Source organism: Drosophila bipectinata, chromosome 4 (genome assembly GCF_030179905.1).
Source record: "Drosophila bipectinata strain 14024-0381.07 chromosome 4, DbipHiC1v2, whole genome shotgun sequence".
Classification (NCBI taxonomy): domain Eukaryota; kingdom Metazoa; phylum Arthropoda; class Insecta; order Diptera; family Drosophilidae; genus Drosophila; species Drosophila bipectinata.
In genome coordinates, this window is record NC_091740.1 from 11,758,945 (window position 1) to 11,783,581 (window position 24,637).

Consider the following 24,637-nt stretch of genomic DNA (forward strand, 5'->3'; position numbering starts at 1 on the left):
ATCATATTTATGGAACGTTCAATTTCTTTATACACATCTTCGTTTTCAATGTCTTTTGCGTGAAATGAACATTTTACAAATTTTACATTTTTATTACCCTCAAAAATTTGGCTAATTTTGTTTTGAAATTTATTGTATAGATGATCGTTATATTCACTGAATATTCCTACTTTGCCCTTTATGATATGATGTCTTAAAATTTCTTCCATTCTATTTTCGAGATCATTTCAATTTAAATAAATTTTCTTATTTTTATTCTTATATTCGAATTCTATGGTTTTTTTATTTGTAAGGATGATTTGTATTTTAAATCTATTAACAACTGTTTCTAAATTACCTAAAATAGTTGTGTCAACAAAGTCTTCAGCTTGTGTATGTTGTGTGTCAATGTCATCAACATTGTTTTCTAAAGAGCTACAGGATTCGGCTGTGTTTACGGCACAAATTTCGTCGTTACTTAATCGACTTAAAAAATCAGCTACCTGGTTATCTTTTCCTTTAATGTATGAAACGCTTAGTATTTCATTAAGTTCTTTTCCGTTATATTTAATTAGCAGCCACTTAAGTGGTTGGTGATCGGACAAAATATCGTATTTAACTCCATAGAGGTATGGGCGGAAATAAGCTGTTGCCCACACTATAGCTAGTAATTCCTTTTGTATAGAAGAATAGTTTTTCTCATGGTCATTCAAAGTGCGACTTGCATAGCAAATAGGATGATTATCTTGTTGCAAAACAGCACCTAAAGCAATGTTACTAGCGTCAGTAATAAGCTGAAATTTCTTTTTAAAATCCGGATACTTAAGTACCGGTGCCTCAGTTATGATTCTTTTTAATTTGTCAAATGCAAGCATGAAGTTGGGTTCATTAACATCTATCTTGGCATCCTTTTTAAGGCATTTAATCAATGGATAAGCTACTTGAGAGAAATCCTTTATGAACTTTCTACAATACCCAGTAATTCCTAGAAAAGCTCTAATTTGCTTAATATTTCTGGGAATTTTAATCTGAAGAATGCTGCTAACTTTTTCTGGGTTAGGCTTAACTCCTTCGTGGGTTAAGACATGACCTAAAAACTTAGTTTCTTTTGAAAAGAATTTGCATTTGTTGATTTGAATCTTAAGATTTGCTTCAGAGAGTTTTTTAAAAATTGTATGAATGTGGCCAACATGTTCTGAAAAACTAGTAGAAAAAATAAGAACGTCGTCAAGATAAACCACACAAATTCTATTTATTTCTTCTTTTATGACTGTGTTTATAAGGCGTTGAAATGTGGCAGGAGCGTTTTTGAGCCCGAATGGCATCCGATTAAACTCGTAATGCCCATGAGGAGTAGAAAACGCTGTCTTTTCCCTATCTTGTTCCTGAACAAGAATTTGGTGAAAGCCTTTCGCGAGATCTATAGTAGAAAAATATTTCGCTCTTCCTAACTTATCCAATATACCTTCTATATTTGGGATAGGAAACTTATCATCTACTGTGTTTTCATTCAATTTGCGATAATCAATAACTATACGCCACTTTTTTGTTCCACTGTTATCAGCTTTTTTTGGTTCAAGCCATAGAGGGGCATTATATGGAGAATTGCTTTTTCGTATTATTCCCTGATGTAGCATTTCTTCAATTTGCTTATAAATTTCCTGTTCATGTACTTGAGGATATCTATAAATCTTACAATATACAGGTTTATCCACTACTGTTTTTATCTGATGCTTGATAATGTTTGTATTGCTAAGGCACTGACCTTCAAGAAATATTAATTGTTTAAATTTTCTTAAAATTTTAGTAAGAGCATTGTTTTCCTCTTGATTTAAATCATTGAAAGGTATTTTTTTTTTTTTATCGTCGATTTCGATTGGTTCAATTTGATTTACCTCTTCAGAGTATGGTGAACTATTTTGAAATTGGATATTGTTATTATTAAGGGGTTATATACAGTTGTACGCGCAAAAAAATGGATTTTTATCGATTTTTTTTTGACACCATAGAAAATATTTTCGAAAAATGTTTTACCGACGTTGTTTAGTAAATGTTTCTGGGTACTTCATTAAATTTTTTCATAAAAAAATATTACATAACAAAAATGTTATAGCCGAATTCCCGAATCGTCTTTTTTCGATGGTGTCTTGCGGTGGACATGATTTCTCAAAAACGGTTCATCCGAAATCCAAAATTCAAAAAAGTTTAGTTAGTATATTGTATTGTCTAGTCCGTGAACGGGGGATTTTTAAAAATTTTGATTTAAAAAAAAAATGGCGACGTTTTTAACAAAAAATGTACTTTTTCAAGGTATAAGATTTTCGTTTTTTGTGCTTTAAAAAAAGAGTATTCCCTCGTTCACGGACTAGCTAATATCATAATAAATAAGTGGTCAAAATTTGGTGTTGATCGGATTAGTAGTTTTTTAGTAATCGTGTCCACCGCAAAGGTAATTTCCCAAAAAAAAGATTCTGAGATAATCGCGTTTAAAGTTTCAAGTTTGTTCAAGTTTTATATGCAGATAGTGCGCTATAAATAGCTACAGCTTCGGTTCTAATGCTCCGATCGTTATGAATTTTTGTGAGAGTATTTCCACTAGAATATACTTAAAGAATATGCAATAAAAAATCGATTTTTTCATATATCACAACTGTATATAACCCCTTAATTGTAATTGTATTGTGATGAAAATCAATAACAGCATTTAATGGCTTGAGAATATTTTGACCTGTTATAGCATCGAACGATTTGTTATTAAATGTTGCCAATTTCCAACTCATTGTGGCATCTTCTTTAAGGATGTAGTCTCATGTGCCGGCCTACTTTTTAGAGGTTATTTCAAAAAATTTTTTTTGTAATAAAAAATAATGCGATCGTTTCAATTTTCAAATATGTTTTTATAAGCATCATAAACTATTTGAAAATATTTTGTTTAATTTATTCTTGTGTAGTTTAATACACTTTATAGCATGCCAAAGTATGCATATAAAAAAAAAAGATAGGTCCCTGGCGCAGGTGATTTCGACTGCTAGAGTCATCCGAAACAAAAAATTAGAATAGATTATTGTTTTGTAAGCTAATGGCTCTGTCCCGTACTAGAATGAAATATTTTCATCAATAAACAACAAAATGGCGAACTCACAAAACAAAAAATTAAAAAAAATTAAAAAAATTTGTCTTAAATTAATGATAAAAAAAAAACTAATCATTAAAAATAAGTGATTCTAGTACGGGACAGAGGTGTTACTTTTTAGAACAACATATCCAAATTTCAGCTAGATCGGTACCATAGAATTTTGTGAATCACCTGCGCCGCACACAAAAATGTCGTTTCGAGAAAAACGCGTTTAAAGTTTAGACGCTACCGAGAAACTCATACTTTTCGGTGTAGGCGCGCTCCCGATTATGGGCTGTATCTCTGTCATTATTTGATATTTTTATTTGAAACTTTAACAGTACATTCATAATAAACAATACTATCAAAATATAAAAAAAAAAAAAATTGATTTTTTCAACCTCACACATGAGACTACATCCTTAAATTCAAGAGGTAAATTAGTTATAATTTCTTGCGTTATTAGCGATTTTGAACTAAGAGATGAAAATGTTATTGGATGACGCAAAGTTCTTCGAGGATATTTTAACAATTTATTTCTATCTAACATGGAAGTTGTTGAACCAGTATCAATCAAGGCTGTGATTATTTCATTGTTTATAGTTAGGTTAATTAAGGGAAGTGATTTTTCGAGGCAACTATATGAAAATTTGCATGGCAAGTACAGATCATTGGCTCTGACATTGGTTCAGAAGAGAAGCTTTGATCTTGATTATCATTTTTAAATTGGCTACAATTAGTTTTATCTACTTCGACATGATCGATTTCCATTTTTGAAATATGGCTTTGATTTGTATAGTTTTGATTTGAATTTAAATTTTGTGTTCCTGATCGAAAGTTCCCTGAATAAGCTTTTACATTTTGGAAATTGTTGTGGTTTACATACTGACCTTGATTATTATAATTTAGTTTGTAATATCGGTCTCTTTGATTATTTGTATTGGGATAGTTTTGATTTTCCGTTTTGTTCGGTTTTTCGTTACTTTGAGGAAATTTTGTTTTAACATTTTGAGTTCTAATAAGGCCTTCGGTTTCCAATAAATCGAAAGCTTCTCTTAAATTTTTTACATTTCTATTAATTATGACTGAAGCTAAATTTACATCAATATTTTTCAAGAATGTTCTTAGCATAGATTCTTCAACATTTTTGGGACTAAACTCAGAATGCTTTACGTTATCATATTCATATTTTTCATTAATTTTACACATTATGCTTCTTAAAGACTTAAAATATTCTGTAATGTTGTTGTTGTTACTTAGCATAAACGCTTCTTGGTAAAGTTGATTGTAGGACTCCTTTACGCCAACATTCCGAATAAGAATCCTCTTGATGTCATCCCACGACGGCTCGGAATTCTCGATGGTTCTCACAACATGTAGAGCTCCGCCTTGGATTTTGTTGAGTATGACACGGTGAAACACGTAGGCTCCTGCAGTAGATGTGGGGGGTAATAGTGAAAATATCATCTCCACTTCACGAATAAATGATGAAAGAGCTCTTGTATGGTCTCCTCTGTATTCGTGAATGTGGTGGGCATCCTTTAGAATATCCCCAAACGATAGAGTAAAATCGTTTGCCATTGTTCGTATTCAAAATCAATATCCGTTGAGTTCTTTAGAACTTGATATCAAACGTTCTTATGAACTTGTCATCGAACCACTTACGAACAGAATAAGACCGCTCTGGGATGCAGGTGTGTGTAATTGCCAATTAATGCACACATTCATACATACATGCAAAGATTGGCACACTTTCAAGTGCCGGCACGCTGCATAACCAAAAATATGCACTAGATATTTCTAGTTTAACCACAAAGTCGTACGAGATTCAGTAAATATCCAATGCACAAAAACACTTTGTTGGTTTGGTTTCCGTGGGTGTTGGAAAAACGTGGGTTTTCAGGTTATATATGTATATATGTGTGTATGGCACCAATTCGCTCGACACTGCACTTAAGTGGGTATTTAAATGTTTTAGGTTACTCCGTCGACTGCGCCAGTTTTGTTAACGTTTTATGTTAACATTTAATTCAATATAAACAATGTTCTTTTTATTTGAATTCGTACAATAGTTTTTATTTTACTTTAATGATCTTGTCTTGTTCACATCTTGGTTCATTCTGTGCACGAATGCTTTCGAATCGTCGAGCGAGCTTTTTAATTATTTTATGGAAGCTTTTAAACTTGCACTTTTGAATGCAAGCAAGAAAGAAATGGAGAACAAGAACTTGGACTACATAACTCGCGTAAGAAGTTTGCAACTTCATCGCGGTGTGAAGCGTCTGAAAGTTCAAAAGGAGTGAAGGTGGCAGACAGATGTTCCGTAAAAGCGTTGGCTTTGTCAGAGTCGTTCTTAAGCCAGCGGCCAGTGTGGCTTTGTATTGGGGATTGTACAAGCGGCTATTTTTTAATTGCTCTCGTTAGCTTCCATATCGAAAAATCGCTGCAATTGTCCGGGCCAGCTCCCTCTAGCAGGATATCAATGTTCTTTTGGCGTGTTTTCGCTAGCAACTTGCGCAGTCTATTAATAATGCTAGTTAGACGCTGCTTAGTTGCAGTATCGCCTGACACAATGAATTGCTTTCTGAGGTGCCTTTTTAGATCCAGCAGTGTCCTTGCCTTCGGGGTTATTAATGGTGCCCTCCTTTTAGGTGGGCGACCAGATTGGCGCTGAGGTGGCGTAGCTCTAAGGGCGGCTTCAGTAATTGTGGAGGTGAAGCTATCTACGTATGCATCCATATCGCTGCAGGTTGCTATTGGTGTGTTGAGCACGGTGTGAGCATCGATGTAGGACTTAAAAAGGGCAACGTTTGCATGCGCAGGTAGCATTTTGGGGACTCCTTTAAGGAATTGAGCTTCTTCATTTATTAGGAAGAGCAACGGGAGATGATCAGAAGATAGAAGTCTGAAGATGCCTGTTGTCTGACGCCTTCGAATCGACATTGACATTGGCCAGGACAGAGCTGAGGGTCCGTCTTCTGGCACACATTCTGCAATTGCCCCACCATCTGTGTTTGGCATTCCAATCACCTGCAGCAAGAAACTTGTCTCCGAGATTGGAGAGGAAAGTCATGAAGTCTGCTTCCGTCCACCTGACAGCTGCAGGGCAGTACACAAAAGCAACGTTAAACCTCCCTCTTCTTGGAGACATCTCGATGGAGACGGCTTGAATGTGTTCTTCCAAAAGAATGAAAGAGAGTTCATGGGTTATGCCTGACTTGACGAAGATCGCTGCGCCCCCATGTCGCCGGTCATCCGAATGATCGGCTTTGTGCAAAGTGAAACCAGGGATCCTGAGGGTGGACCGCGAGCAGAGACGGACTTCTGACAACAAGAGGATGTCGATTTCGTAAAGCTCTATGAAGGCAGTGATCTCATTTGCTTTCGAGATTATCCTATTGGGGTTCCAGAAGGCTATTTTAAGCACTCCCTTTGCGAAGAGTAGAGAAAGATGGACGCGTCTGCAGGATTGCTTGCATTAGAGTCTCTACCAGAGACATCATCCTGTCGAGCCTCATGAAAAGCTGTTCCAGTTTAGCACTCAGAGCGGCGTTTTCGGTGGAATGTGTTAGAGGGGGCGTATTTTCCATTTCTTTGCAAGGGTAGGTTCCTTCTGGCTAAACTTGCAAATGATTCCTTACCAACGTTGGGTGAGAGATTGGTTGAAGGAAACGTGTTCGATTCTGTGGCTGCTGTGAGCTTTGATTCGTTATTTGGCTTAAATGCGACTTGCAGAAATTTGCGGCATCCTATGAAGTTAGCCGCGTGAGAGCTGCCGCAGTAAAAGCAGCATCTAGGGTCGTCTTTTCCAAGCTTGCACTCCAGGGTAGGGTGGTTTACTCCGCATTCTCTGCAGATGTAATGCCGTGTGCAGTATGCTTTTGTATTCCTGACATCTAGAGCATTGTAAAGGACCGAATTGCTTGCGTGGCTTCTCCCAGGTTATTATGTGTGTGCAAACAGCAGAGATATTCTTAAGAAGCTTGTTGTTGTCACCCTTCTTAATGTCCACAATCCTCATGTTAAGCGGAAGCTGTGTTGCCTTATTACGAGGGGTATAGAGCGCAGAACGCAGTAACCTCTTCCTGCAGGCACTCAATAATGTCCTCCGATGGGACGTCATAATGAATGTTCCTCAATACCATGCGGTGGGTCTTCTGTTTGGGCTTGTCCTGAATTTTGGGATTTTGCTGGCAGCAAAGTTGCGTCGGACTTCGTTGTGGCGCGGTTTATCGCGGCTTGCGAAGTAGAAGGCCCGACGTCCATTTCTTCCTCGTCGCTTAGGGTTATGAAGCGGTTTCCAGATTTGGGAGTATAGCTTGTCTTCTTTTGGCTGACCTTGGGAGAGAGAGCGGTACCTGCTCTCTTCTTAGCTTAAAGAAAGCTTAAAGCCAGCAATTGCCAGGGCCCAGTGCTTGTGAAAAGAAAAAACTGTGGAATCACCTATAGCTGATTCACTTGGGGATTGCTAACGTGAAGGTAGGACAATTGCAGTCCTACAGTCCCGAAAGAAAAGGAAAGGAACTTCCCGAAAGCCTTAGATTTTTTATTTAAATGCACTTGATGAATCACCAATAACAGGTCTTACTTTTGCAAAAGCTCGACTCGCACTGATTTTATAACTAATGGAACCATATTTAGTACAAGTTTTAGATATTTTTATTAAAAATTAAGATTATGTAAAAAGTAAGTAAAAATTGAAATTTTTACTTATCAACTGTGGACTGTGAAATGTGGCGGTTAATAACCTACAACGATACCTAGAAGGTGGTGGTAGCAAAGTGGGAGTAAACCAACCAAAACCGAGCTTGTCCTCTTTACTAGGAAGTGAAAAATACCAAACACTCTGCCTCAGTGGTAACGCCAAGTACCTAGGAATTACGCTAGACAGGAAACTGGGCTGGAAGTGAAACACTATAGAGCAAGCAAGGCAACAATCGCACTCTACATGCCAAATGGTCATTAGAATCAAATGAAGAATGTCCCCAAATATAGTCAGATGGTTTTTCACAGTGGTCATAAGACCCATCGTATTCTACGGAGTGGTGGTCTGGTTGTCTGCTCCCACAAACTCCACATGTAGAGAGAGACTTAGGAAAACCCAAAGAATGGCGGAGGTCTGTATTAGAGATAATAGGGGCCAAGAAAGTCACGCTATCGGCAATTAGGCTACGCGCGACGGGCCATGGAAAAGGACCGACTATGGACATACCAAGTTGGACCTACACCATTGCACGCCAACGGGGCCTACAGACTACTGCGTACCTGTTGTTCATCCCACCTTAAAATATAAGGTATCCATTCCATCGAGGGAGGAATGGGCCACACAAATCCCGGGCCGGTTTCCTTCATCCGAGCCGGTTCCCTTCATATTTACACAGACGGTTAAAAGTTGGGAGGCGGTTTCACTCAAAAAACTATTTGTATCTTCTCAAACAGTCGAGCGCCCTTGACGGATTCTCATCCATTTCCAGGATAGTGAATAACTATCGCAGATCTGTCTCTTAACGAGATGGCGGAACAGCATGAAATGGGAGGACCCCGAGGGAAACTGCGCCGAACTAGCAAGGGCAGGACCTACCAATCCTCTTCTCTCGGAGAAAGAACTAGTAGACATTCCCTTAGCTGTATGCTATGTATGTTATGCTAAAATTCAGGGATCACTTTGACCGCGTAGCACTGAGGAAATGGAGGAATCTCCAAAATTACAGGAAATCACTCATGATATATCCTATCCGCTCTAGGAAAAGATGAATGATACTTATCACCCTCAATAGGCAGGACTGCAGTCTGTGGCAACACGGGACACTGGCAATAACGAGCACACGCGGCTAGACTAGCGGTGCGATACAATGATTACTGCAGGAGTTGTGGGAATGTCGAAGAGGAAGAGACAGTCGCACACCTCCTGCGTTATTGCCTGGCGCCGGGGCGCATTAGACTCAAATTCTTGGGTGCAACAGCACCCATGGACCTAACAGACCTCGCGGAGATCGCTTCACGCAGACTTGCTGCCTTCATCCGGATAGATGGATAGGACCGCGAGCCGCCGCAGGAAGGATAGCACACTATAGATGTATAGGATAGGTATCACAAGGAGCGAAGCGACTCAAGTGGATGGGGGTGTCAGTGACTGGCCCCGCATCGCTGCCCTAACCTAACCTAGTGCATTGCACCTAACCTAACTGTTTTCATTCTGCGTTACATGTTCATTCAGGGGGAACATCTGAGTAAAGTTTTGAAAAAATTGAAAATTTTTTTTAGCTTAAAAAATTTTTAAGGGTCTTAAAAATAACATATCTAAAGATAAAGTCCGGCAAAAGTGTCTAAGTGTCGATATTTTCTATTCTGCGATGCCTCACAGGTATATCCCACAGTACTAAAAACTTTAAACGCGTTTTTCTCGAAACCGTTTTTTTTTTGAGACGGCCGGACACATATTTCAAACCACTCTTAACCTATTAATCTGAGATTTTGACAGTATATTTAAAAAACCTATGTCTATCGATAAACGTATGATTTTATATTTCTTAGTATTTTATCAACAAATTTATGACGTTTTTGTTGTGAAAATGTTAACTTTTTTTCAATCACTCACCATTTTGCAAAAAATCAATATATCGCAAAAATCCTACATGTGTCGATAGCTTTTGATGTATACAAACTAACCAAATTGGATTTTTCGTTCTACATAAAAAATTATGGACGTTAGCTTGTCGGCCAGAGACTCCCTTTAAAAAAATGGGTCCTACGAATAAAGAATGCAGAGTCGCCATTTTTTTTTTCGATTTCATTGGCTCTTTCAGTTGGCCAAAAAAAATTCCAGAAAATACGTTTTTTTCGCCTGTCACTCAGATGTCCCCCCTTAAATTCATATTGCTGAATTTTACGCAGGATGATTGTGCGTTCTTGGGTCAAAGCGCCTAGGCATAGAGCTGTCGTTGGCGCTCTGTCAGATTTGTAGCAGAATCGGAGCATATATGCAACAATCCGTTGCAATTTGTGCAACGGGTTGCTGTGCCTGCAGTTGTATAATTCTCCTCCGAATCCGTTGCGGCTAACAATTTCTGTCCGTTGCGAATTTGGCTGATTTTGAATTTTGTCTTTTTCTCCAAACTGGTCGAAATGATGGTTGGTATGTTGGCATGCTGTAACTTTTTGCACTACTTCTACGACTAAATTAGCACTCGTCAAACAATCGTCTACATCAGTGGTCGGCAGGTCCCTATTCCAGTGGCATTGGAAATTTCTCTGCCCGAGCCCGAACACACAGTATAACATTTAAAACGTATGAAAAGTCACACTCTCAGCCTACTTTCTATTATTCGTTAATAATACTAATGCACTGTTATCTTAGCTCCCTTTTTGTACCCTTGCAGAGGGTATTATAATTTTGTCCAAAAGTGTGCTACGCAGTGAAGGAGAAATCTCCGACCCTATAAAATATATATATTCTTGATCAGGATCACCTCCTGAGTTGATATGAGCATGTCCGTCTTTCCGTCTGTCCGTCTGTCTGTCCGTTTCTACGCTAACTAGTCTCTCAGTTTTAAACCCTTTTTTCTTTTGCACGCAGTATATAAGTTGGAACGACCGGGATCGGCCGACTATATCCTATAGCTGCCATATAACTGAACGATCGGAATTGACCCAACTTTTGTGTTTTTGAAGATAGAAAGCTGGAACTTGGTACAGATTATATTTTTGGTCAGTTAATTCGACCTACCAAATTTTATAACGACCGGCTGACTATATCTTATAGCTGCCATATAACTGAACGATCGGAAATGGTTTTTGGTAGAAACATCAACTTTGGTATTTTTGAAGATAGAAGTTTGGGACTTTTTTTTAGATTTTATATTATAATAAGTTGGGTTATATTATCATATTCTAATAAGGATCGGCCAACTATATCCGATGTTTGCGATACATATACGGTTTTTATTGCAAGGGTATATCAACTTCGGGTCCGCCCGAAGTTAGCTTTCCTTTCTTGTTTTAACTGTTTTTTCCCCTTTGTTCAGTTTATGTTCCGTTTTTTTTCAACCTAAAAAAAATATGCACAATCACTTTCTCTCAGTGCAGGAGACGTACTTTCTTTTGATTTTGGTTTTCGGTTAAGTGTTTTACGTTGAGAGGTTCGTAAAATGCTTTCCTACTGAACATCGCTCACTGAGAGATATGATTGACACTCTCACAGAGACCCTCATTAAAATATTGATTGACCGAAAAAGTCACATCTTAAAGCTCGGGTCGGAAATTCTGCCGCAGCTCGAAGTTGTTTGGAAGTTCTCTTATTTGCTCTCATTTTGCAGCATATGATAGCCAAAACTTAAAAAAAAAATGTTTCCACTGAGAAAACAGCATTAGAAGGAATGCCATCGGATACACAAAAATGTTTCATAAAAGCGGATTGTACGCCAACCATGTGCGAAGATTCAATGCACCCACTGTTAATGATGTTGCTGCAATTATTGTTGGCGATCCAAGTAAAACGCGAGACATTGTCGTTCAGCGGAGAAGCAATGTCATGCATCGTATAAACGATCTTCGGCGAAATAACATCTTTGGCGGCTTGATGATATTGTTGGCAGGCGTTCCCAGTAATTCCCCGTGGAAGAAAACATTACCACAAATATGAGAGCTGAACTTCAAAATGATCAAGGTGCTGCACAATTTTCAAAACGATTGTTAGCTGTTGGAAATGGAAAAGTCCCAGTTGATGCCGGATCTGGATTAATTTCTCTGACCAAGGACTTTTGCTGATTTGTAGACTCTCAAGTAGCTCTTATTGAAAATGTTTTCCCAAACATTAGTGAGAATTATCAGAATTATGCTTGATTAAGTCAACGAGCAATTCTTGCCGCAAAGAATAATGATGTACACGCAATGAATTTCACCATTTAATCAACAATTGCTGGCGAGTTGGTGATATAAAAATCAGTTGATTCGATAACAAATTCCGATGATGTAGTAAATTATCCAACGGAGTTTTTGAACTCTCTGGAGTTACCTGGATTTTCACCACATAACTTGCGACAAAAAGTTGGTACAGTTATTATGATATTGCTTAATTTGAATCCACCGCGGCTTTGCAACGGTACTCGACTTTCGGTTAAAAGACTTCTGCCAAATTTTATTGAGGCAACCATAATTAACTTTCCGATAATCATCTTACTATATATCGGAAACCCACAAATTTTCAAATATAAAACAAAAAAAAATGTTGTCTCGATCTTTTAATAACAAATACGGAGTTTGCCGGGCTTGCTAGTAATATATACATAAGTCGGCATAATTATTTTGTAATATATACATTGGTCGGCATAATTATTTTGACGAAATACAAACGGTTCAAATTTCGATGTAACTTTGTAATGGTTTAATATAACTCTATGTATTTTTTTCTATTTTTCTTAGAGCTAATAAAATCTTAAAAGTGGTGGCATAAGTATTTTGACAAGTGCCTTTTCATATGTATAACAATTCAGAATAAAAAAGTAGTTTAAATTTAAAAAAAAAACTAAAGAAAAAATAAAAAAAATAAAATATATAATTTCGTTTAGTTTAAATAACTTTTTCCAAACATCCCGGTACTGAATCGATTAAGTTTTGAATGATCTCTGGAGAAACGGAAGTGACCTCAGAAATAGTCTCCTCCCGGGTTTTATATAACGATACTGCTTTTTTTTACGTTTCATAAAAGACCAGACGTTTTCAATTATATTTAAATCTGGACTTTATGGTGGCCAGTTCAAAATGATAACACCAAAATGTTGTAATCATCTTGGCTTTGTGGCATAAGGGGCTTATCCTGCGGCAGAATGAACGATTGTGCAATAAGCCTGCCTCAAGAAGTAAATGCATTATCATTTAGAACCCGTAAATATTGGCCTGATGACAGGAACGAAATCACCCAGTCCATTCAGAGTCAGAACATCACCCAGCCAGAACATCACAGAGCCCCCACCATGGCTTACTCTTTGGCAAACGGGCCGTTTAACCCCTGTTATTTAATAATTTTTAATACATTTCTATTTTAATAACAACGTTTAAAATTGCTCAAAGGGCCGCATTGTCTGCCTTTGTGTCATTGGTAATCTTACACAAATTTTATTTTTTAAATTAATATGTGTTAAGAGGAGCCCCAAATGAAGGTTTTACTCCTATGAGCTCCTTTTGGAAACTGATTTTATTTGGTAAAGTTCTCTTATAAGTAAGATACATGAGAATCTTAAATCTATTTAAAACTACTTGTCAACGCACTGCACGCTGACCTGCTATGCGACCCTTTCTCAAGTGCGATAAGCGCTTCACTTGAGTACATATTTGTGTAGGCTGATGGGGATCGGTTTTAGACCATGCTGTTTGACTCGTATTTCATGGGTCCGATCCCTTGAAACTCTATCTTTGGAATTTATATCTACAGTTGTGTTCAATGCTTGAACAATATGAATTATACTCAACTTTCATTTGTCCATAAAACGCTCCTGCAGAACTCTTTTGGCTTATGGACATACATACATATAGCTTGTCTCTTGGACTTGTTTGCTTTTGTTAGATATGGTACTTTCTTGACTTTATAAGTCTTAAAATCAATTTCTTTCAAACGTCGACGGACATTGCGTTCACTAATTGGTGTCTTAGCTGTCAAATTAAATTGATTTGCGGAATCTGCTGCGGATTGAGGCTTTGAAAAAAGGAGCGTACAAGGACTTGGTCTTCAATGAGATCTGTTTGGAAATGCTTGGAAGTTTGGTAATGTCTTAACTGCTATCTTAGCGTTAAACTTTGCTATTATTGAAAATCTGGTAACCAAACATAGCTCAGCCATTTTACCCATGTTATTTCATAATTTTTAATACCTTTTTATTTTAATAACAACGTGAAATATTGCTCAAAGTTAAACACAGAAGTTTTTTGATTTTCGCGTGCTTAAAAGTGTGAAAATATTTCCATAAAGATGCTCTCAAAATACTTTTGCCACGCAAAAATTATTATGAGCATGAAGAGAATGCAAAAGGTAAACGAAATGAAATTTGGCATGCACATAGCTTAAACAAGATTTTATGTTTACGCATAATTTTTGCACAATTATATATTGCTCGTCATTTTAGCAAAAATTGTAAACCAAGAAAGCAAACGGTTGCTCTCAGATTTTTTTCTCAAAGACTCATTAAACAACACTTATTTTGAGACCCAAACAATCGGTAAAATTATTAGTTATTTGCGACCTATGATTAAAATGATATCAATAAATTGAGTGCCGACTACTGGTCTGCATAGAAGTCTGTCGATCTTAGCAAAAAGGAATAAGTGTTTCTCACAATGTATTTCTGTAGGGGATCGATGTTTTGTTCGATTGTCCAGGTTATCCATATTCCAAAACTTTTCAATCAATGCGTCAGAATCTTTCTCCATTACTGACTCCACAAGACACGGCCGATTCAGTTCTGGACTTTATTCTTCCTGCGACAATGCATCCAAGTTTAGTTAGTTGAAGCATGAAACTCTCTTCCAATTAGAGCATCTCTTCCAATTTTTTTTGGTTGATTCGGAAGGAGTAACGAATATTAGTTTTCAGTTCCTTTTAGTTGATCAATTTTCCCAGGTTTTTCGAACTTTGGATTCACTAATGCACACTCATTGGGTATTTCCAACTCTCAATGAGACAATGGTTGAGGTGGTTGGTCAGCTATAATTTGCGGAAGGACAAAAGCATCGATCCGCTGGGTAAAATCACCACGATGAGACCTTACTAGAACAGTCACTCATGCTCTGCTTATCCTTGGATGTTCACCAAAACTTTCAATTCGATGTTTGGTATCGTGGCGTCTTAGCGACAACATTGATGCTACTCGTTCGGTGATTAAAATGATCTGCGTTCCTTAATCTAGCAGTGCCCAAAACTTTGCTGCCTGTCCGTTATCTGCTTAGAATGCTACCTTTGCTGTGGCAAGGAGGTTGTAATTTTTGTTGCTTACTGAAAGCTTGAAAATTTGTTTTTCTGAATGTAACAAGGTTGTCACACTTGAAATAATTTCATCCTTTGCATTCCCTCGATTTGTGGTCGGCTTAAAACAATTGTCGGGTCGGCAGCCCCTGTTTTAGTGTAATGTTTATTTATTATGTTTAAGTATGTGGAAATCGTTGCTAGTTAGTTGCAGTTAGTTGCAAGCCGACTCTCTCTTGGCCGCTTGACTTCAAGGGGCCCTTCTTTAGATAGTCTTATCTCCGCAATGTTTAGTTCGGGCCTCCCTCTCCATTATCGAGAGCTTTAACTTCGGAATGTCCAGTCGGGCCGCACTTTCTGTTCATAACATTAAGTCCCTGCATGAACTACAATCTGGTCTATCTATGTTGATCATCCAGCTTCATCTGCATGCAGAATCAACAATTTAATAACGTTTCAATTGACAATTGACGCATATCTTTGGTTGGTGTACCCAATTTAGTCTTTCGGGTGTTCTGAAAATCAGGAATGCATCCCATGGGGATACGATGATGCCAAGTCCCTTCAATGGTTCCTGGGTTTCTAGGGTGGTTACATACAGCTCCTGTTACAATTTGGAACTGGGTTTTGATGATGTAGCCTAGGCATTAGTGTATTTGCTATCGGCCGAGGATTATCATAGGATTCCACTATTATACGCCAAGCATGTAAATAGTTTTCCTCGTTTAACCTGCATAGCGCGGTTAAGGTACCACATTTTCTTCACTTATGGCCAGTTAGTTTCATGGACCATACAGGAAAATAAATGAAAATGTTAACCTCTAAGGATAAAATTAAAGGTATCTAGTGCGCTTAGAACCGCAAATAGAGTTATAGTAGGGTTAATGTAATGAAAAGCGAGGCTAAAGGCTCGTAAAAGACGAGCGACCGAGAAAGAGTCGGCTTGCAACTCACTAAGGAGATATGTCCCTACTTAAGCAAAATAAATAAACTATAAACTAATTCAGCGGCTGTTGCCTGACCCGACAGAAAATTACCTCATAATTGGACCATTACTCTTCTTCTCAACTCCTTCGTTCTCCTCGAAATTCTCCTAATTCTTCATAATTGACCTCATAATTGGACAATTATAGCTTAATTAATAAATAAGTAATAAGCATAATAAATTAATTTTAAATTAATTCAGTGGCTGATGCCTGACCCGACAGAAACTTTACCTCATAATTGGACCATTACTCTTCTTCTCAACTCCTTCGTTCTCCTCGAAAAAGAGCTGTCAGACTTTGGAAGAACATACATACAAAGTATGAGTGCATAAGGAAAATTAACAAGTCCTAGCCAGCGAACTCCTCCAGTGCAGAGTCCTATTTGCACTCCAGAAAGATCTTCACAATCAGCTCAAACAACTAAAAATAAACTTTAAAAAGGATAGAAAATCTTGGAACCAAGCGTTATCGAATGCTCAGCGGTTTCATATTCTCAACCAAGCACTGCCAAAGAGCAGGACCAAGATGTGCACCAAATGGAAATTAAAGATGGCGCCTACATAATAGCAGGGATCTTGTCATCAAACGCTATGATAACCCTCGTCTACGATTTATGCACCCCATGAATGCCCTCTACGACTTACCTTTGATTTCAAGGAAAAGATCATCAAAGATAAAAAATATTAGCATATGTTTGATCTCCGATGAGGTTTTTCTTGAGAACAAATGTATGCATCAACGAGTTCAACCGTCTCAAAACTAATATCTATTCTAGCACGCAATGAATACTCCATAATTTAATCGCTAGACTTTCTATGTCAACTGTACAAGCCCGGGAGCATTGCTTGGGGAACTCCAGTGACATTCAGAGTTTTGTAGATTTGGAAACTTTCATCAGCAATCGGCTCGTAAGCATGAACATCATTGAGAACCGGAAATCTTCTCAGCCAACTCAAAACTATGCCATCCCAATCAAAAGGGTTTCAGTTTTCGACAGGAGCCGGCGGTTCCGTCTTTTAAATAAATCGTAAGGGCACCCACATGTTGCGGCGCAGGGCTGGAATAGCCTAAATTTCCTCTTACACTCTTTTTTCTGATCGCAGCGCAGCAGCCAAAAAAATTGTTTACAAGGCGGACATCGCCACCATACCTTGCTTCACTTCAGAACGCAGCAATGTGAGCCTCCGATCTTACTCGGCCTTACGTTACGTGCATTCCGCAGATATCCAACGAATGTTCATCGACATGCTCCCGACATGCATGTCAACTTATCTTATGGTGGAATGATCAAATCAAAATTGCCTAAAACAGCCAAATAACTGTCACTTTTGGCACTGCATCAGCAACATACGCGTGCTCCGTCAACTTGCTCACAACGAAAAATATGATCACAATATGAGTATGTATATATCGACGAAGTTGGGACTTAATCATCCACAGATTTTATTCGGCACTCCAGGCCAGCACATGGCTCAAACAAGAAATTTAGAAGTAAATTCCCAGGAGACTATTAAATTCCCATTGGAACCCACACTAAGACTTTTATAGATTCAAGGTTCGATTTGACATTCCGGCCCTCTTTACTAAACGTTAATTTCTATCAGTAGTCGCTCGCATCTACGATCCCTTAGGTTTTATTTTTCCTACTACTGCTGCCAAGAATATTCTAAGTCTGGCAGAGGTGAAGTCAAGTCACACCCATTAAGCCAGTGGCATTCCTTCGAATCAAACTCTCTGGGGCAGTGTTTATTGGCTACCCAATAGTTTAAATTTTTGAAAATTTCACCTACCGAAATTCCCGATCGACACTTACTATCAACCACTTGACCAAAATAAAGAAAAAAGAGGACAACTGACCCAAACATTGCAAACACCCAAAACATGTTTGTTGTGATGTAAACTTCACCCACCCACTAATTACTCATCATACAACAAACTGTTATTCGTTTTGGCTTACATCCGAAGATATCTGCATAACTCACGTCAACCGCAAGGCAATCGTGGGCACAATTCAAGTAGCAGAATTACGAGAAGTTCTCCACCAAATAATAAGGATGGTGCATAACGAAGCCCATTCTCCAGAGATCAGGCGAGTCCAGGGAAAAATCACATCGCCCTGAGCGCTCTTTGTCCGTTTTCAGACGATTTTTGGATTGTGTGAATAAAAGGGGAAAAAAACAAACCCCAACAAATATAAGCAATTTCCTTGGAGCAGACAAATCTCTTCGCATCAGGCAACAGGACTTTCGAAATGCCATGGACACGGATATCGCACCCACCACGTGGAATCCAATCCCATTTCCATCATAAAATACTCAAACGAATGGAAGATGGGTCGGATAATCGATTTGCATCCTGGAGAAGATGGCCTAGTTTGCGTCGCCTTACTGAAGACTGTCTCTGGAACCTAAAAGAAATCGTTTTCCAATCTGGGTCTACTATTGCCACCTATAGAACCCATATTGTGTTGATCCCAGCATTCCGGGGGCGGCATGTATGGGCGTTATTTTTTTTTTTTATTTATCGCTGCATCTTTTGTGAGCTTAAACTCCACCCAGATTTGTCCATGTAATCTCCACAAAGCTTAACTTTGGCTTTCTCTCCCCTTTGTAAAGTAGTTGTCTAAGAAGAGTCGTGGAGTAAGCAAGGCGATCGGAGTGGTGGATAAGGTTGTGGTACAAACAACGAGGGATGACCCATTCTCAAGTTGACCCATTCATAAATAAACAATTGTAACCTTACCGATATTAAGCAAAAAAACCTTTAGTAACTAGAAAGTGGCTAAATGAATTATGTTTTAAAGTGGTTTCCCGACTATATTATACCCGGTACTCATCTCTATCAACCAGATTTTAACTAACCTTAAAAGTTTTAAAAGTACGGTCTCTAAGAAAACATTTTTTGTCACGTTCAGAAGGAGAAGCATAATAAACAGTCTACAGTTCTATACAAATTTTTCGATTTTTCTTTGACGAAAAAATGCAATACATAGGTACATATTTAAAACTACACATTAAAAACTATTCTTACACGGCACGTTTCTGTCTTGTATTTAGTTTGAGCGGTTTTGTATAAATTTTTTTATAATTTAGTTTTGTATACTATATTGAATTTTTTCGTCACAGAAATGGATGTCAGATATTTTTTGGCGTGGCTTGCGGGTTTGTTGCGGGTTTTGGCGTGGCTTGAGGGTTTGCCTCGTCAAGATGTTTTTTTATTTGATATCAGGAGTTTTTTTTTGTTTACATAAATCGTTCATGTTTATTTTATAATGATACAAATTATAATAATAAAAGCAAGGCTCAAGTTTTTTTTGAGTTGATTTTGTAATTTTTGTTTTAAAACAAGAAAGTTAATGTAACCTCGGGCGGATCCGACGTTGATATACCCTTGCAGTTAAGATCGGAATATGTCGGAAAATGTCGAATATTTGGCCGATGCTCAAGTGTAATTCCAAAAGTCTCAAGCTTCTATCTTCAAAAATACTTAAGTTGGGTGGGACGAACCAATTGCTCAAAAATAAATTCCCTGGAAAATCTCTAATCTCGAACTCTTTGAACAAGAAAGAACGGTTATAGTCGAGTTTCCCGACTATGCTATACCCGGAATTCTTCTCTTTAACCCACAGTTTAACTAAAGTTTAAATGTATGAACTCTCAGAAAAAAATGGTGCCGGTATACTTTTGGGAAGTAGAATAAAAGTCTATAACTCCAAAAGTGGAAAAAATTTTAAACTGATTTCGTCAAGTGTATGTCGAGTAAACTAATAACCTTCGGGTATTATAGGAGTCTCCAAACCAAATCCTTTAGCTTTATTTGTTATAGCCTTTTCTTATAGATCCTCGCGCTTATACCGACAGACGGACATGCCAATATCGACCCAGCTGTGGATGATGATCAATTTATACTTTATGGGGTCGGGAAGGAATAATTTTTCTTTGTGACATACAGTTGCGGCAAAAAAAAATAGCACTGAGATGCACAATTTTCTATAATGCATTACAAATTATGTTTTTCTTTGAAATTGTATTGATTATTTTATTTTACATTATAGGCATACATGTTATCTCTATGAGAGAAATTGTATTGATTATTTTATTTTACATTATAGGCATACATGTTATCTCTATGAGAGAAGTGAATTAAATCTCAATTAGCTAAAGGTTTGTTATATTTTGGGCATTTTATCAAGTAAGATCCAAAAGAGAGCGGCAACAAAAATAGCACTAATAATGGTTTTGATCAAAGATTCAAATTTTTCGAAGTTTTTAGTTACTGATTACATTAGAGAGCATTGCAGTAACAGAGTTCTTACGAATTAGATCGTAAAAAAAATAAATATGGGTCTCAAAAGGCACTGTAGGGACGACCAAAGGATAATCTTTTAAAAACTTATTGAGGAAGGCAAAACGTATGCTCAGGTGGCGAGAATTGTCGGTTTCTCAAATAAAATGATTAGCAACGCATTAAAATATGTTTCGAAGGCAGAAAGCCGCGGTAGAAAGGTCGCCATGTCGAAATTGCAGGTCAACCGACTGGTTCGTGAGAGCAAGGAGTCGCCCTTTAATCCGGCTACTGAGCTAAAAATGGAGCTAAATATTTCGTCATCAATTAGAACAGTTTCCCTTTGGAGTGTGAAGCATGGGGCAAGTTGGATTTTGTTTGCCAAAGAACATCCGAATTGGCCGGCAGAAAAATGGAGAAATATTTTTTGGTCCGATGAAAGCAGGAAAAGGATCCTGAATTTTGAATTTTGATGAATTTTGAGGAAAAGGATCTCGTTCATATGTAAGGCGACCCCAAAATTCGAAATACCGTCCCAGTTTTACGTACAATACCATTAAACCCGGTGGAACCAGTATTATGGTTTGGGCATGCTTCTCGTATTACGGAGTTGGTCCCAATATGGTCTAATGGATCGACTCGTATAGTCCGAAATCTTGAAAAACGTCATGCTGCCTTATGCTGAGGATGAAATGCAATTGTTATGGGTCTTCCAACAGGATAATGACCCAAAGCATACCAGCAATAAAGCTCGAAAGTGGTAAGAAGACAGAAATCTCCATGTAATGGATTGGCCAGCTTAGTCCCCAGACCTAAATCCTATAGAAAATCTGTGGTCTGATGTGAAAAAATTTGATTCAAATACAAATCCAAAAAAAAATAAGGGGCTTTGAGCTTTCTGTCAAGGAGACTTGGAGCAATATCCCACTGGAAAGGGGCCAAAGATTGGTAAATTCAATGCCGAGACATTGTGAAGCTGTCATTTCTGCCAAAGGCTTTAAAACAAATTATTAATGCATTTTTTAGATAAAGATTACAATCTAAAATAATAATTTGAATACTTTCTGGTTGTTTCCATGTTTTTTTTAAGTTTTTTATGTTTTCAAAAAAATAGTGCTATTTTTGTTGCCGCGTCAAATGCTCAAATTTATCATTCTTACTTAAAAATTTTCTAAAGTTTGTTAAAATCGAGGTCGAGTTCGCTATATGTTGTTTAATTATAACCTAATGTTTATAAAAACTCCATTAAGAAGCCAAAAAAACAAAAAAAAGTTTTCAAAAAAGAAAATTGTGCATCTCAGTGCTATTTTTTTTTGCCGCAGCTGTATATTCACAAGAATACAATGAACCCTTGTTCTCTACGAGTACTGGGTATAACAATAAAAGAAACCCACGAACCTCCCAAATCTTTGCGGTATTGCGGTCTTATAAAGATCCCTTGTGGCTCAAATAGGTGCCGTGGGCTATCGACCAAGTTTCTAATAATTACCCTATATAACTGAAAGGGTACTTCATTTAACTACGGTTTCGCCTAAAATTAGCTTTTCTCTTTATTTTTTAACTTACTCTAGGGCCAACATTTGGAGAGCTCAAAATGGTGTTTTCTGGTTTAGTTTGAGTGTGACTCTTTATTATATTTGAAGCATGATTTGCGTCCAGCTCCATGAAAATACTGCGCGATGCTTTTCCTATACCTGCGCAGAATATATTTTTCAATCAATGAAAGCAGTAATTATTTATACATACCTGATTCGAAAACATCTGCATCCGCTTTTAAGGGTTCTTTACTAGATTTTTGATTTCTTTTCTTAAACAGTTCACCATTTTCGAATCGGTTTTTTATTAATCGTGTTTCTACCGTAACATCTTCATTCGGGATTTTACCCGCTGATGTTATACCTTGCTCTGATTCAGCAACTGCCAACTGATACATTTCTTTTATTTTAGCTTGTTTACCCATAAACAGGCGAGAGCGTATGTTTTGTATTTCTTGTTTTGTTTCTTCGCGTCGTTCTTCTTTTGCCAAAACCTTACCAAGTTCAAATCTTGTTCTTATGTCTTTAATTGCATCCCCTAATCCTGCAGGGCTGTCCTTTTTTACATGTTTTTCAGATCGTATGAATTTTACGTCGTTTTCATCATCGCTTCCAAAGTTGTCTGCGCAAATTTAAATTATAGTATATTTCATATTATAAAAAATAAAAGTATACGATGTTTGAAAAATTAATATTTTTTTTAATATAATGAACTTACTATTTAAAACATCAAAATCTCCACATTCTTTTAAAATCTCGTTTCTTATTTTAGGGCCATTTTCGAATGCCATAAATTTTGACCGAACATTTATATGATGTAGCTCCTCTAGTCCTAGGTTTGGCTTATCGGATGCTGTAAGATAAATAAAAATTTATTCAAACAAATGTATAATATTATTCTTCTTTTTCTTAGCCAGAAGCATGCAAAATTTAAAATATTTTTAAAACCAATAAATTATCTAGTTTTTTTTTTTTAAATAGTTGTATTGTAAATTGTAACTTGTATTTATAGAAAATAGAAAATAGCTAAATCAAAATAAATATTCGTCAAGAAAATTTAATTTGTTGTATATACTTAAGTTCATTGTATAATTAAATTAATTAGAAATAAATAAAAACTAAGCCGAAGCCGAGGAACCGAATACCAAAACAAAACAAACTTAAATGTTTAAAAAAAGAAAAAAAATCGATTAAATATAAAGTTTTCAATCACTTCTCTATATAGTAGACAGCGCAAATTGAAACAGCACCTGGATTTAAGTTTGAAATGACTTAAGGGCTACCAATCCGAATAGAGGCGATTTGTCAATAACTTCCGCAAAATTGATTTTATTTTCGTACGGATAATTTTTTACGATTTTGGGCCAAAGGACATCTCCGATCCTATAAAGTATGTATATTCTTGCTCAGGATCACCTCCTTGGTGAGTTGATATAAGCAAGTCTCTCCGTCTGGCCGTCCGTCCGTCCGTCTGTCCGTCCGTCTGTCTCACAGTGGTCGATTTGACCTCGCTAGCGGTATTTAATTATGATTTTCAATTTAAAATAAACGTTAATTTAAGTTTACCTATCGATAAAATACACCTTGATTAGATGCTTATTGATGTTTTCTAAGCTCATCAATAAGCTGTGCCCCTTTGGTTATTGGTTGCATTTTTGAATAAACAATGCAATTTACGTTTCAAAAGAAATCATGCGATGCAGAGCTCTACGAACTAAGCAAAATATGTTTAAGCACAAAACTAACCAAAACGAACTATTACTTAATTCGAAACAAAATTTAAATTTCAAAAATTTATAGGTAACAGTAGAGCTGGCATTTCCTTCATTAAAACTGGTGTTGTCGGACAACAGAAATCGTTTAAGCCACGACAAATTAGAAAACTTCCTTGTTTCCTTGAAAACTTCCTATACTCCTTGTTCGCCTAAACTCAACACACTTAGATAATGCTATCGACAACTTGAGTTTATTTGAAGACGACGATTAATTATTTACTAAATTTTTGAATAGAATAATAAGCCCATGACTGAATAGCACAATGTTTTAATTTTGATTTAATTAGGAGTTATTAATATTTATTTGTTGTTTCTGAATGAACTAAATATTAAATATTATTAATATTTTTTATTACCTTATTATTATTACTATGCATCTTACAAGGGTAAAGAAAAGTGGGTAAGAAAGATAGGAGGTAAAGAAAGAGGTCACACAGTGATAGTGCATAAAAATCAGGTGAGAAAAAAAAAAAAAAAACTACGATAGAGCAATAGAACATACAAAAATATTTTTTGCTCTGCTCTCGCACTAGATTTTTGGATACGGCTACGGCTACGAGGAGCACAGAATATTTTTTTTCTGCTATTGTATAGCTATATCTTCGAACTTTTCGTAGTTCGGAGCAGAGCAGAGCAGACAATTTACTTTTTTCTGCTACGGCTCCGCTCCCGCTCCCGGAAAAAGTGACAGCGGTAGCAATAGCAGATCAATATTTCTATGCATCTCGTTGCTATGGAGTAGTAAATGCAAACCCTGGTTGACCACATTCAACAGCAAAAAAGTTCAGAAAAAGGCGATTTTCTAAATAAATTAAGATTTTTTGGGTGTTACAAATATTATATTTCAATCCCGGTTTTGTGCTATATTCGACCTAATAAACAATTCCTTCTATGTCTCTTTAAAAGTTCCTTTAATTTTTTTTTTTTTCACTGTGTTATTTTTACTTAACGCCTCGGTTTCCAATCCGAATACATCGCTATATTTTTTGCATGGTTGACAGATGTGTCCG

General features: G+C 37.0%; 1 protein-coding gene across 3 annotated transcripts in view; it reads right to left on the reverse strand.

The window, feature by feature from the left end:
- Nucleotides 1-24,637, reverse strand: part of LOC108125669 (uncharacterized) — a 212,699-nt gene that overhangs the window by 73,909 nt on the left and 114,153 nt on the right. For 2 of the 3 annotated variants that reach the window (XM_043213346.1, XM_070282358.1), the window contains 3 exons: nt 22,571-22,705; nt 22,064-22,474; nt 21,884-22,011 (listed from right to left, as the gene is read on the reverse strand). In XM_043213346.1, coding sequence (XP_043069281.1) covers nt 21,884-22,011; nt 22,064-22,474; nt 22,571-22,705 — 674 coding nt within the window. Of the gene's footprint in view, nt 1-21,883; nt 22,012-22,059; nt 22,475-22,570; nt 22,706-24,637 lie in introns of those variants that run through there. The other variant, XM_070282359.1, reaches the window with a different exon arrangement.